This window comes from Eleutherodactylus coqui, chromosome 7 (assembly GCF_035609145.1).
Source record: "Eleutherodactylus coqui strain aEleCoq1 chromosome 7, aEleCoq1.hap1, whole genome shotgun sequence".
In the NCBI taxonomy this organism is placed as follows: domain Eukaryota; kingdom Metazoa; phylum Chordata; class Amphibia; order Anura; family Eleutherodactylidae; genus Eleutherodactylus; species Eleutherodactylus coqui.
The window spans coordinates 196,469,171-196,484,759 of NC_089843.1; the positions used below are offsets into that span (position 1 = coordinate 196,469,171).

Here is a 15,589-nt window from a genome sequence, read left to right on the forward strand (position 1 = left end):
CCCGAGTATAAAAATCGGCCCCTCCCGCGGCTCGCCACAGATGCGTTCTGACATAGTTCAGGGAAAGTGCTGCTGGTGCCAGAGCTGCTATAGGGAGAGCGTTAGGAGTTATTTTAGGCTTCAAGAACCCCAACGGTCCTTCTTAGGGCCACATCTAACCGTGTGCAGTAGTGTGGAGGCTGCTTTTTGCAGTGTTGCACATTTTTTTATTTTTTTGGTATATCGGCCGTCCAGAGCATTGCGCCCTGCAGTAATTATACATAGTCCAGGGCCAGTAGTGGTGAGGCAGGGACAGAAGACATATACAGTCTATATAGGCAGTGGGCTTTTCCAAAAAAAATTGGGAAAGAAAAATCTATTTGGGCTGCCTGTGACCATCCTCAGTGTACTGTGTCTCTGCTGGGGGTAGTTGTCCTAATTCATACGCAGCCAGCTAAGTGTTACAGCAGGCTTGCGCAAAATTCTTTCCTGGCTCTGCGTTGCCTCTCACATCATAGCTGTCATCCTGTCCAGAGTGAAACAGTCTGCAGTAATTTTACATTGTCCAGGGCACTGCAATGGGATACATTTATGTACAGCCGGTGGGTTCCAGGGAGCCATCCATGCTGTGGGTGCACACGGAATTCCCATTGCGGAGTTGTACCTGCCTGTGACTATTTATAAAAAAACGCGGTCTGACTGGGGCATGCAGACACCTTGGCAGAATGAATAGTGTGTGGCACATAGGTTCCCCATTGCTATGCCCACGTGTGCAGCTCCTGATGGCGGTGGCACAGGATTATATTTCTCATTGCTTCTGTACAGCATTGTGGGCTATCGCCCCGCCCCTTTTAAAGAGGGTCGCTGCCTAGCCGTGCCAACCCTCTGCAGTGTGTGCCTGTGGTTCCTCCTCATGGCAGACGCACTTATAAATAGACATGAGGGTGGTGTGGCATGAGGGCAGCTGAAGGCTGCGCAGAGACACTTTGGTGTGCGCTGTGGACACTGGGTCGTGCGCGGGGGGGGGGGGGGGGGGGGTTGGGCAGCATGTAACCCAGGAGAAGTGGCAGCGGAGTGTCATGCAGGCAGTGATTGTGCTTTGTTGGAGGTAGTGTGGTGCTTAGCTAAGGTATGCATTGCTAATGAGGGCTTTTCAGAAGTAAAAGTTGTTGGGAGGGGGGGGGGGGGGCCCACTCTTGCCGCTATTGTGGCTTAATAGTGGGACCTGGGAACTTGAGATGCAGCCCAACATGTAGCCCCTCGCCTGCCCTATCCGTTGCTGTGTTGTTCCCATCACTTTCTTGAATTGCCCAGATTTTCACAAATGGAAACCTTAGCGAGCATCGGCGATATACAAAAATGCTCGGATCGCCCATTGACTTCAATGGGGTTCGTTACTCGAAACGAACCCTCGAGCATCGCGAAAAGTTCGTCTCGAGTAACGAGCACCCGAGCATTTTGGTGCTCGCTCATCTCTAGCAATAGGTCATCAGAAAATAACCTATTTTATAAAATCACCAACATTTTTTAAAATAGGCTTAACACAAAAATGTGATTTTCTTTTTAAACTTTCGATCATTGTATTTAAAAAAAAATAAAAATCCTAAAATCCTGCATTTTTCACACTGAGCCTGATACTAGTCTGTCTGTTCCTGATCTTTAGAAAAAATGTAATCTCTCTAACATCAGACAGTATTAGGACCTTCTCACACGACCAGATTTCAACTGCGGAATCCAAGATTGTCACCCCGCGATATTCTGCACACATTGAAAAAATAGAACATTAGCATACTGCGCATAGACTCATTCTATTAATGGAAGCCGCCCTACCCATAAGCAATTCACAATTGGTCAGTCACCATAGTCATGTACAGCCGAGATGGCCGCTCCCCCATTAGTCATGTACAGGCCCGATGGCTGTTAATCCCCCTCCCCATAGTCATGTACAGGCGACATGGCCTACCCCCCATAGTCATGTATAGGCAAGATGCCCCCCCCCCCATAAGTCCTGTACAGGTGAGATGGCCGCCCCCCCATAGTCCTGTACAGGTGAGATGGCCGCACCAGCCCCCATAGTCCTGTACAGGTGAGATGGTGACGCGGAATCGCCTCAAACAGATAATGTGATTTGCCCTTGATACAATGAAGACGTACCTGGTTTATGACATAGACGCCGTAGTCCAGCTGCTGCCGCTGGAGGATGGGGTGCAGGTAGTGCAGCCAGTACTTCAGATGTTCATCGCGCTTCCTAAACGGTATAATTAGGGCTACTTTCTGCAGCGCTTTGCAGTCCTTTGGCTTGTACCGACCGCCGTCCATTACATTGGGGTTAATCCTCCTCACTTCTTCCAGATCCACCGTTATTGAAAACTCTATCCTCAGCGGGCCCACTGAAAGGCAAAATCACGTTTAATTTACATTTATTTCACTTAATTATAGATTCCTCAAGTAGTTTCCTGGAAGACAAATATAAACTCTAAAAGAAAAGAGAAAATGCATTTAAAAAAAAAAAAAAAAAAAGGTCAAACTTGGGAACGGCCCGACTATTTCTGGACTAAAAGGTGACGGCTACATGAATGGAGACATGCCAGTTCAGAGATGTGCCGACACGTCTGCCGGATCGGCCACTAACTTTATGTTTGCCAACTGGAAAACAACAAGTTGGGATACGGCTTTAAGGAAGGACAAGTGGGCACAACAAAATGTATTAATACAAATGGATGATCAAATGAAACAAGTTTACAGAAAAATAGGCGATATGGCATAAAGGTTTGGGTAAACAACGGTTACATTAATACTCACACCACCAAGAGCCTTAAGTATACTTATCTGCTTTGTGCATCAGCCTGAGAAGCAAAGGCAGAGAACAGGAGGGCCTCTTGGGAACAACACTGTGAGGGGGCATTCCCCATCACAGGTCCAAAATGCATCCGACTTCCCAAAACCCTCTCCTCTCCTTTATACTAGTACGATCTACAGGTTGAATATCTGCTAGAGATGAGCAAACGTGCCCGTTTAGAGCAATTACTCGATCGAGCATCGCTTTTTTCGAGTAAACTGCCTAATCGGGCGAAAAGATTTGGGGGGCGCCGGGGGAGGGGGAAAGATGGAGAGAGAGATCTGCGGCAAACGAGGGCTATGAAAGGCATGAACCTTGGATTTTTCCTTCACATTCGTGGATATGAATTGCATATTCTGCAAGTGGAAGAAAAACTGCAGCCGACTCTGCAAGGATGGTCTCCATCGAAGTTAATGGGGGTGTCCAACCCGCAGCCCATACACATTTAACATTGCAGGTACCCGCAACATCGCTAAGAGACGGTGTAGGAAATACAAACAAACAAACAAAAAAAACGTTACTGCGAAAGACTGCCAACTAGCCACCGCGGTCATTCGCAATACAGTAAAATCAGATCCGCAGGGTCGCCGGCCGGGCTCACAGCCGGAATCCGCTGCAGGCCTCCTGCATGTGGAATCCGACCCATTCGCCCGGCCTAAGTCATTTTCTCATGACACATTCCCTTTAAGTTGGTACAGAATGAATCAGTGCGAAACAAAGAAAACAAAACCATCTGCAGTAGTTTGGGAGGGATTCTTTGTGGTTACAGATCTTTTTTTTTTTTCACAATACACGAACCAAATGAAACTGAAAAATGACAAGAAACAAGAAAAAAAAAATTAATAAAACTGCATAACAAGGATGCAAAATGTTAAGTTTCTTTACCAAGCAGCAAGGTTAGAATCACTTAGGCCTCATGTCCACGGGGAAAATTAGATCCGCTGCGGATATGCAACGCGGAATTCCACAGCGGATGCAGTGCGGATGAGCTTAAATTCCTTTTTTTTTTTCATGCGGGATATCAATTGAGCTATGAGCTCCCACACGTGTGATCCCCACTTAAATGGAGCATGTCGCGTTTTTTTTCACGCGCATGAAATTTTTAAATCCCTTTAAAATGCCATCCGCGGCTATTTATCTACCCGCGGCGGTCAATGCATTCCAATGGGAAATTTTAGGTGTGGATCACGCACGTGGGTGATCCGCTGCGGATTTTAAATTGTATTTTCCCCGTGGACATGAGGCTTTAGGCTGGTTTGCAGTCGGAGATTCCGTGGCAGATCCTGCACAAAATACCAGAAAAAAGTGGGACATGCAGCGCTTTGTCTTCCTGCTAAAAGCCGGGCAGCTGAGTATAAAACGAACGGACCCGATTCTAATCAACGGCGTTCGATCGTCACTATACGGTTCCGTCCTAAGATGGAGACGTTCTTCCACGCGGACTCTCCTCCCGAATGGAGCAGGGAAGCGAACCTGCCCTTCCTCCTGTATTTAAATTCCGGACTGCAATGGAATTTCTTGCGTACGACACATGGATTCGCACGCGATACTCCAATTCCATTGCACGCCGGAATTTAACCCCTAATGACGCGGCCCTTTTTTTCCCCCCATTTTTGTTTTTTTCCTCCCCTTTAAAAAAATAACAACTCCTTTATTTATCCATCGCCGTCGCTGTATGAGGGCTTGTTTTTTGCGGGACGAGTTGTAGTTTTCAATGGTGCTATTTAAAGTACCCTATAACGTACTGAAAAACGGTAAAAAAATTATAAGTGGAGAAAAATGAAAAAAAAACCAAAAACGACATTCCGCCATCTTTCAGTGCGTCTTGTTTTTACGGCGCACAAACTAAAACAAAAACGACATGATGACTTTATTCTACAGGTCGGTACGATTACTAGAATACCAAACTTGTATAGTTTTTTTCTTACTATACTCCACTTTTTTTTTCAAAGACATTTAATTTTTTTCAATTATTTTCTGCTGTCATTTTCTGAGTGCAATAACTTTATTTTTCTGTCGACGTAGTTGAGCAAGGGCTCATTTTTTGCGGGATGTCCTGTAGTTTCCGATAGTTCCAATTTGGAATACATACGACCTTTTAATCGCTTTTTATTGTGTTTTTTCTGGGAGACAGGGTGACTGAAAAAAGTGTATTTCTGGCGTTCTTTATTTTTTCTTTCAGACGACGTTCACCATGCAGGAAAAATAATGCACTTCTTTGATAGATCGGACTTTTACGGACACGGCAATACCAAACATGTATTTTTATTTTATGATTTAGATTTTTTAATGATAGATATGCCAAAAGGGGGGTGATTCAAACTTTTATAACTTTTTTTTTTTTTACAATTAATAAAACTATTGATTTTTTTTTTACTTTAAAGTCCCCCTGGGGGACTACAACCAGCGATGCTTTGATCGCATCTGCAGTATGACGGAATGCTATAGCATTACGTCATACTGCCATTTGACAGGCAGTCTATCAAGCCACCCCACGGGGATGGCTTGATAGGCAGTCTGCTAAGGCAGCCCTGGGGCCTTTCAAAAGGCCCCCGGCTGCCATGACACCTGCACGGCTCCCCCCCATTGTTCGGGGGATTTAAAGGGTCGGCCAATCGCGGCTATTGCCCGAGGGTGTCAGCTGTAGTAAACAGCTGATGCCCGCACTGTATGCAGAGAGATCGCCCCGTAAATGTACGTCCTGGAGCAGGAAGGGGTTAAATATAGGAGGAAAAATGTCCGGAGTACACAAATCCTTCTCCTCGCTCGTGCAGCTACAGGAGCTTCGTTATCACAGCGCTGCATGGGTTAAACCCTCTAGCAGACTACAAAGGAGGAATTGTCTATTTCTAAAAGTTACAGCCCTGCAACAGTGATAAGATTGCAAATGGCGACAAGAGTTCTGGGTGCCATCTGGAGTCCTGCCAAAGCTCCTCACCTTCCAGTGCAGGGATGCATTTATCATAAAACAGATGCCCTATCATGTGTCCACCCCATGTAGAACGGGGGCTTTATACAATCCTAGTTCTCCATATGTGTATCTGCTGCTTTCTTTCTACTTGCTTTACCAGCATATACTGATGCCAGGTAATAAGGGAGTCCGGCATAAAGCCTTAATGGAGATCCCCTGTTTTCCTGAAAATAAGCCCTAGCATGATTTTTCAGGGTTTTTTTTGACAATGCTTAACATATAAGCCCTATTGCAAAAAAAATAAGCCTTAGTTACCATTAATTTTTTTAAAAAGTCAATCTAAATAGCGTCCAGGCAGATATACATGGAAAAAAGGAAAATCTTTTGGAGCAAAAATTAATATAAGACCCAGTCTTATTTTCAGGATAATGGGGTCTGTGTTGGGAAGTAATGGTCGCATTGAGCGGATGATTTTATGTGCTACATTTAGTTCTATCAAGTAGAGTACAAGGGGAAGCCCCAGGGGAAGCGGCAGTTATTCCCATTTGGGTTAGTTTTCCCTATATAATGCAAAGTGAAAACATAGTGGATCCTTTTTGATCCAATGAGGCTTAAATGTTCCAAAAAAAAAAAAAAAAAAGTATTGGTAGACTAAATAAAAAAACATTTCACCTTAAAGTGTGCAATGGCCCTTTTACACGGGATGATTATAACTTAGAATCGCTCAGACTCCTGCTCTCGATAATCGTCCCGTGTAAACAGCGGTCAGTCACCTGTGGTCGACTGCCTGCTAACTGTGAATGGAGGCGAGCGGCTGGAGGATCTCCAACTCCAATTACTGAACGGCCATCGCTCCTTTGTGACAGCAGAGGAGGGGTAGTCTTGGGCTGTCTGTCCGGCACTTAATTCGTCTAATCTAAAAATTCTGTAATGACCCTTAGAGCCCTACAACGTTACAGGAAATAGATATTAAATAACCAGCAAGGATGTTGATCCGAGGATCTCCCGACTGGCGGACTTGGAGTCAGGAAGGAACTTTTCTCTGCAGAGTGTTGATCCAGGGATTATTCTGACTGCCATTATGGAGTCGGGAAGGAATGTTTCCCCCCAAATGGGCTAAATTGGCTTCTGCCTCATTGGGTTTGCCTTTCTCTGGATTAATATGGGGGGCGCGGTGGGGGCTGAAATAGGCTGAACCGGATGGACACTTGTCTCCTTTCAGCCTAGGATGCTATGTTACTATGACCCTTGGTCCTGAAAGAGTTAAGTGACACTTCCTAAATGCATTCCCATCATGCAAACAGACCAGCATTTCCAGCTCACATTGCATGGTAAAGTCAATGGTTTCCTGTGTGAATACAGGAAGTGAGGGCGGAAATGACTGCGCTGACACAATGTTATCTTGCAGTGTGTTTTTAAGGGAGTCCGCACTGAAGGAAACCCGGATACTGAAGGCCTGAAGGAACGCACATGAAGTGAAGCAGATCACAACACTTAGACGACTGTCTTGGATCAGTAGTTTTACTAGAATAGTCATTGCAGGACTCGGCGTTCAACAGTCGGCATCCGTGGCTACAAGAAACCCAACATGCCAGACCCCCTCCAGCTGCTGTATGCCAAGAGTCAGGAGGACCTTATACCCGTAGGATCACCGGACTATCACGCCATTTAATAATATTTTAAAGATAAGATAATCTTTATTTGTATAGCGCTAACTAATTCCACAAAGCTTTCAAGAGAGAGAAGGAACAGACACAGAACGAAATTTACAGGAATTCCAAGAGTGGTATTCAGTTATTTGGACACAAAGGGGATGGGAGTGATACAGAAGGTACAGGGACAGGCGGCGGAACAAAGGGGAACACAGCAATGCGATGATAACAGGCGATATACAGTTTTATGGGACACAAAACGGGGTGGGGTAGTGCAGGAGGTGCGGGGCAGGAAGTGCACATCACAGGCAAAGGTGGAAAAAGCCATAGGTAGGGGCAGGGGGCATATTGTAGGGGTGGGGGTCTAGATCAGGAGGTTTGGTATGCTACTTTGAAGAGGTATGTCTGAAGTTCCGTGCATCAGGGATTGTTCGGATGCTTTGGGGTAGAGCGTTCCAGAGGATCGCTGTTGCTCTAGAGAGGCTCTGGAGGCGAGTATGTGAGGATCGTATTAAAGGGGTGTTTAGTCTGAGTGTGTTAGCAGAGCGGAGCACGCAGGTTGGGTGTTGTACGGACAGGAGGAGGTGATGTATGGTGGCGCAGCGCCATGGAGAGCTTTGTGGGTGAGGGTGATGAGTTTGATTTGAGTTCGGTAGTGAATGGGTAGCCAGTGCAGCGACTGGCATAGTACAGAGGCGTCTGAGTAATGGCCAGATAGGAAGAGGAGTCTAGCTGCCACATTTAGTATGGATTGGAGAGGGGATAGTCTGGTGTGGGGAAGGTCAATAAGCAGCGAGTAGCAGTAGTCAAGTAGGGAGTGGGTGAGGGCGACCAGTGTGTCAAGCATGTCCATGGTGAGGAACGGCCAGATTTTAGCAATATTCCAGAGGTGCAGGTGGCGTGTTCGGGCCAGAGATTAGATATGGGGGTAAAGGAGATGTCAGAAACCAGTTTGACCCCAAGGCAGCGGGCGTGCTGTCGGAGGGTTATGATGGTGCCAGATACTGATATGGAGACAGGCAGTCAGTGATATTTGGTAGGAATGGATCAGAGATGTCGTGGGAAGAAGCGTATAACTGGATGTCGTCGCGTAGAGATGGTTTTGAAGGCCGAATCTGCAGATGGTTTGTCCAATTGGGGCTGTGTAGATAGAGAAGAGAAGGGGACCAAGGACTGAGCCCTGGGGGACTGTGGGAGAGGTAGAGCCAGCAAAGGAGACACTAAATGAGCAGTCAGAGAGGTAGGAAAGAGCAATGTCCTTTAGGCCGATAGAGCGGAGCATAGTGAGAGGGAGGTCATGGTCGACAGTGTCAAATGGTCATGGTCAGCACAGTGGTATATATTATTTTGTATAGAAAACAAGACAAACACAAACAATGAAGGAGAACCCTCTAAGGGTTTGTCCACATTAGCGCTAGGGGTTTCCGTTTGGCAAACAGGAAAACCACCCCTGGCTGAACGAATCCACCTCATAATGGGACCAAATAGTGCAGAACTCCATTAACTATGATGTAGTCCATTTGGTTTCTGGCTATCCATCCATCCATCTTTCACAGGATGAAATAGTGCGGCATGCTGCTCTCTCTTATCCCGATTTTTAGCGAAAGGCAACTATGGCAGTTCTGAACACAACCTCCTACGCCGCTGATGTGAACACCTAACAGACAAAAATAAATTACATTCCAGAAATGCAGGCCTTCGCGGGGGTTAAGGACATCCCACATCCTCCTCCTGGCCATTGCTAGAAAGAAGGACCTGCATCCTGCTGCACTGCACACACATCTTTGGGTATTAGCGGAGTTGTAACCGACCCGGGCAGCCTAAAAATCGCTGCATGTCCTATTTTTTTGCCTCCCTCGGCGGTGCATGCGAGAGCGTTGTGACATTTCCCATTGAAATCAAAGGAAAATTCCTCGACGCACGTGAAACAAGCGCCAGAGGATCGCAAATTCAGAGGAAAAAAGATGCAAGATGGTTTTGCATGAAAAACGCCTTGCATCCGCAGGTAACACACGTTGACAAGCATGATGCTGGGCCAGGTCTGTTGGGAACGGAGCCCAAGGCTAGCCAACATGCAAATTCCCTGCGTATGCAAGGCATTTCTATCTCAAAACACCGTGGGCTCAGACAATCAGGACCAGCACTCGATGCACCAATCACAGCCATTCATTGAAAAGCTGCGAATGGTTCATCAAGCGCTGGCTCCAATTGGCTGAGTCAGTGCTTGTTGAACCAATCACAGCAATCCCTTGCTGGGGGTGGGGTCTTCAAACTTGTTACCACCAAGAGATGCTCTGTCGGTAATGACAAGTGCCCGGAAGCCTGCAGGGATGCCAGAGAGCAGCAGGAGGGACCCATATGGCACCTGCTAGGTAATGCTTTTTTCTTTTTTTTCCACGTAGTTTAGCTTTCGGGGTCGGCCTTATATTTCAAGCCCTCTCCCACTGTTCCCCTCTCCCTCTCAAGCAGGGTAGCAACCTTCATTTAACGCTGCCAAAACCTCGGTACCAAGTTGTGCAGAGTTGTCATCAGCGCTGACACTGCTGCCCATACATTTCTATGGGCGACGCAGAGCTGAAAACGGGCAAAGATAGAACATGCATCGCTGTCAAGAGGCAGCGTTCTGCGAGTGGCCGCTGTGAAAGGAATGGAAGCGTTGTACAGCATTTACTGCAGCACCAAAAACGGCCGTGTGATGGAGGCCGTAGGGCGTAATCAGTCGCTTAAAGGGGTTGTCCCGCGCCGAAACGGGTTTTTTTTTTTTTCAACCCCCCCCCCGTTCGGCGCGAGACAACCCCGATGCAGGGAGGTAAAGAAAGCTCACCGGAGCGCTTACCTGAATCCCCGCGCTCCGGTGACTTCTCTACTCACCGCTGAAGATGGCCTCTTCCTCCGTGGACCGCAGCTCTTCTGTGCGGTCCATTGCCGATTCCAGCCTCCTGATTGGCTGGAATCGGCACGTGACGGGGCGGAGCTACACGGAGCCCCATAGAAGACTGCAGAAGACCCGGACTGCGCAAGCGCGGCTAATTTGGCCATCGGAGGGCGAAAATTAGTCGGCACCATGGAGACGAGGACGCCAGCAACGGAACAGGTAAGTATAAAACTTTTTATAACTTCTGCATGGCTCATAATTAATGCACAATGTACATTACAAAGTGCATTATTATGGCCATGCAGAAGTGTACAGACCCACTTGCTGCCTCGGGACAACCCCTTTAACCTCCTCATCGGTGTGGAAATGAATGATACAAAACCTTCCATTACGGAGACGTCTTGTCCGCTGTCCTTCAGATGCCGCACAGACATTACAGACATTATTTGATTTATTTTATGTAATTCAGGAGGTAATTAGCTAGTTGATTATCTCTGCCCAGTCTTCTGCTTCCTGTTCTGCACTGGAAACTTCTCATTATTGTCATTATCATCCCAGCCCAAAATAAATGGACAAAACAATATGCTCTCCTCCATTGTGTGGTCCTACTAGCATAAAGTAAGGAGAGGAGCGAGTGCAGTAAAGATACTGTAGGCACCAACAAGCATCTCGGTTTACAGCCTGCAGTGAAACTGAACACCAGCAGTAGGCAAATGAGGCACTAACATCCGCCTGCATCAGATAACACACGGGGGAGGGCAAAGTCATCCAAACTGTCATCACACAGAGCATGCCTTGCCTGATATGTATGTGAGGGGGATGCTCTGCACTAAGGAATGTTGCTATGACAGACACCTAACAGATGCCAAAAAGTGATAAGAAGCAAAAGTAAAATTAGGTTTATGTGCCGAAACATCCCTCGGACGTTCTGCACACTCGTCCCTTCCCTCTAAAATCAGTCAGCGATAACAACATGGAACACGGGAAGTGAAGAAGGGGCATGTTGCCCCTTATAAGTCTATAGAGAGCAGAGTGGAGGGGGGAGAAGGGCTGCGGGTGCATTCACACAGGCGAGTATGATACAGGTCTGAGAAATTTGGAGTGATATTACACTTGTAAAATTGCAATGTGAGTGCGTTGCGATTTGAAATAATTTCATGTCATTTCATGTGTATTTTCCATCATCTCATGTATTTTCAATTGGAAAAATTAAACATCGCATCACACTCGCATGAAAGTCACATGTACATGAGTGGGACACAATTTTTTTTTCACCCATTAGAAACGATGGTCAAGATTTCTGTGGACTCGCAAAAAAAAACTAAATAGAACTTGCTGCGACTTTTCTATGAAAACAATGGGGTCTATTTCATTGTACATTTTGTGTGTCTCGCAATGCGCAAGACTCACTCATGTGAATGCACACTCATACAGGCGAGCTGCTACAAAAACTGAAAATTAGACATATAGGTCGCAGTGAAAAAATGGTAGAAAAATGTAGGGTCTGACTCCTAACAATGGCCAGAAATAGTGCTCAGGCACACAGAAAACGTATTCTGAAAAGTCAGCTGAAACTTCAGACAGAAAAGCATTTTAGGCAAATACATTCTAAAGTTGACTATTTTTCTTTTAGTTCGTAGTCTACCAATTATAGGATCAAAAATGACTAGAGATGAGCGAGCACGCTCGGATAAGGCAGTTACTGGGGCGAGCCCCACTCTTCTCGAGTAACTGCATTCTCATCTGAGCAGGCTCGGGGGGGGGGGCTGCTGAGGTGAGCGGAGGTGAGATCGCTCTCACTCTCCCCTCCGCTGCCCCCCCCCCCCGAGCCTGCTCGGGTGAGAGTGGTACCGCTGAGTTTGTAACACCCCGACCGTCTCTAATAGGCCAAAAACAGTTTTTGTTCATTCACCTCCAAAAAGACATTCAAAAGTGACTACAACATAATATGCACCCAAATTTGGTACGAAGTCAAACTATAACATGTCAGTTTTGCCGTACTGTGTATGCTGTAAATACAAGAGCCTCTCAGAAAATGCCACAGGTGTATTTTTCCCCCTTTTCAGTTCCCTTAGACCTTTTTTAAACTTTTTCAGTACATTAGATCAGTGTTCCCCAACTCCAGTCCTCAGGGACCACCAACGGGTCATGTTTCAGGATCTCCTATAGTAAGAACACCTGTGGCAATGTCTGAGGCACCGACAATAATTACATCACCTGTGTAACACTGAGGAAATCCTGAAAACATGACCTGCTGGCGGTTCCTGAGGACTGGAGTTGGGGAACACTGCATTAGATGGTACCACTAAAAACTCATCTCGCTGAAAACCAGCCCTTATACAGCTATATTAATGGAAATATAAGGTTTTTTTGCACAAGCGGGGAGAAAAAAACCCCCCAAAAACTGAAAACTAGACGCATTTCCAAGGGGTCCAGTAATAAAATACATCACCATGTTAAAAGGCTGTTTGTACACAGACAAAACTACAATAATTCAGAGGGAAAGGAAACTGTATAAGGCCTAATTCCCACAGCCGGATTTTTGCCGCGTGATACGCAGCGGAAATTCGCGACATTGCCCCGCAGCTATTAGGTTCTATTGAATCCAATAGTGCAATGCTCACGGTGCAGAATTCACCCGCGGCATGTTCTATTTGCCACGGCCGTACGCGCGGACGGCTTCCATTGCAATCAATGGAAGCCATCCGTCACGCTATCTTCCGCTGTAGCACATGGGGAAGATAGCGTGAAAACGCCTCCCTGCCTACCACCGGCTGCGTCATGCAGGACGTCGGGCGGCAGATCCGGAGGCAAGTATGGGGTCTCTGGGGGCGCGCCTTGACGGGCACCGCAAACGGAATTCCGCAGCGGAGCTAGTCACGGCCGTGGGCACTAGGCCTAAAAGTGATCATACGGAATAAGACCGGTCACGTCTGTGACGGAGCCTCCGGCTGGGGGTTCTGTCGCGGATACGGCTCAAAATCCTGGAAGAAAAAGTGCTACCAGGCAGCTGGGCAGACTCCATCACAGTCATTGGGTTCTCCCAATGCAGTTTAGCTCCATCCAGAGACGAAACTGCTCGGCTGTGGAGATTCCCCTTTCCTGATCCCCAAACGGAGCAGCAAGCAGAATCCCTGCCGCAGATGTGAAACCACCCCAATCTTGACCCTCCGCTGCCAAAACCATTCACACCTATCACCATGTAGTACAACTTCTTTAGCATAACCTTAAGGGCCCTTTGACGCTGAACGATCCCTCAGATCCTCGCTGGATCCTGAAAGATGATTGTTCCGTGAATTTCCGCCGTTGCGCCCTTCCCATAGGATTGCATTGGTTTATGCAATCCTATGCAGACAGCTGCGATTGTGGAAATTGCGGCATGTCCTATTTCAGTGCGAGACTCAAGGGGTCGCACTGCCACGCCATCTCTGCACCGCGCATGTGCGGCTGTACGCCAGCCAGCACGTCCGCAGAGCAAAGACGCCAGACAGGTAAGCGAGAGGTTTCTGCAGGGGTGCAGGTCGCATCCCGCTGCAAGGATCTCACAGTCAGAATCCGCCCTCGCCGTCTGCATTCCGCCTTAATGCTGATAAATCATTGTTTTTAATCGCTCGGGCATAAACATATCAAGCAGTGATGATCGGTGGGACTGCTGCCGAGCGCTCCTGCACCTGACAACCGTCCCGTGTTACAGGGCCCTAGACTAGTTCCGGAGAGCCTATGTACAGAGGCTCCTGAAGGTGAGCTCGTCTTTGGCGCAGTCTCTACAAGCTACTTATCTCTCAGACATTCCAATGTGGTAAATAATTCACAGAATGAGCTCAGATCCACTCAGCGATGACTCCGCTCGACCTTACACCCACAGGGACAGGTTTTCTTCTTGAGCTGGTGTCATTCACACGGAAGAATGCAGTTTTTCATCTGTGCCTAGTCCCTGTGTAATGGCCCCGTTTGCGCTATTCTTTTGTGCGCCTATTAAAAGTATTTTTCATGAGCAAAAACCACACCGCAATCAGGTCCATTGCAAATACACAGCGAATACTCGCTTACCATGCGTACTCACACCACCATCGACTTCAAGGGGCTACGTCGATCCGTAATACAAACCAAAATAGGCCACGCTGCGGATTGTTTTTTTTTATCTGCGTAGGTCTGACTACCCCGATGCTAAACAATGGGGATTGAGCTCTCCTTATATACACTGGTGTGAATGAGCCCTAACGGCTACATCATTAATCTATACAATGTCGCATCACAAGTATGACTTTTACCTGCGGTTTACGCATGACGTCACGCTTCACTAAGACAACCCCATTATTAGGGAGGCTTGTCGCTCATCGCTGTAGAGCTTTATTCTAAAGGCGGCCATATATATTAGACAGACAAGGTCGGCCATGAAAGTATCTTGCCTCCGATCCCGGCGCCGCGCTCTTTGGAGGAGGCCGTAGCCCTTGCATTTTACCTCAGCAGTACACGCCGTGGTTGGTTGCCATGGGTAACAAAGGCAGATTTTCTTTTAGCCGGTTCTCCTAAGTCTTCCCCATGGAAGACAGCGAATATGTATTGTGGAAGGCTGATAAACGTTGTATTCAGAACCCGTTTGAGAAATGGCGCAAGTCTGTGGCAAAGCAGAAACCGAGGCCTCCGTCAGTCCGGATGTCTGGAATCATCGGCGGCATTCAGCAATGGATTGCAAAGAGCCATTTAATATCAACTCAGGACTGTAATGCCTCATGTCCACGGGGAAAATCAGGCCCGCTCCGGATTCTCCATGGAGAATCTGCAGCGGGTCCCTCCTGCCCCGCGGACATGAGCGCTGAAAATAAGAATAAATCAGAATAAACTTACCTCCCGCCCGCTCCGGATCCTTCCTTCGCTGCGGCGCCATCTTCTCTGCGTCGCGGCCGGATCTTCTTTCTTCGGCTCGGCGGATGCGCAGGATGACGTCAGTGACGTGCCCCGCGCATGCGCCGGCCCGAAGAAAAAAGATCCGGCCGTGACAGAGAGAAGATGGCGCCGCGGCGAAGAGAAGAACCGGAGCGGGTGAGTAAATTCCGATAGTAAATTCAATAGAAGCCTGCGGGAGCCGTCCCCGCGGGAGACCCGCACGAAAATGGAGCATGGTCCAGATTTTTTCATGCTCCATTTTTTTTAAAATCCCTTTTATTGACCATCCGCGGGTATTTATCTACCCCGCGGGTGGTCAATGCATCCCTATGGGGTGCGGATCCGCGGGCAGGAGAAGAGTTAAAATCCGCTGCGGATTTTAATTCTTCTTTTGCCCGTGGAAATGAGGCCTTAGGCGGATGTATCGCGGAGGTCTTATTTTCGGG

General features: G+C 47.5%; 1 protein-coding gene across 1 annotated transcript in view; it reads right to left on the reverse strand.

Annotated features, from left to right (window-relative positions):
- B4GALT1 (beta-1,4-galactosyltransferase 1) overlaps positions 1–15,589 on the reverse strand; it is a 71,431-nt gene that overhangs the window by 39,411 nt on the left and 16,431 nt on the right. Inside the window, exon 2 of the mRNA XM_066574225.1 lies at positions 2,134–2,369. Coding sequence (XP_066430322.1) covers positions 2,134–2,369 — 236 coding nt within the window. The remainder of the gene's footprint in view (positions 1–2,133; positions 2,370–15,589) is intronic.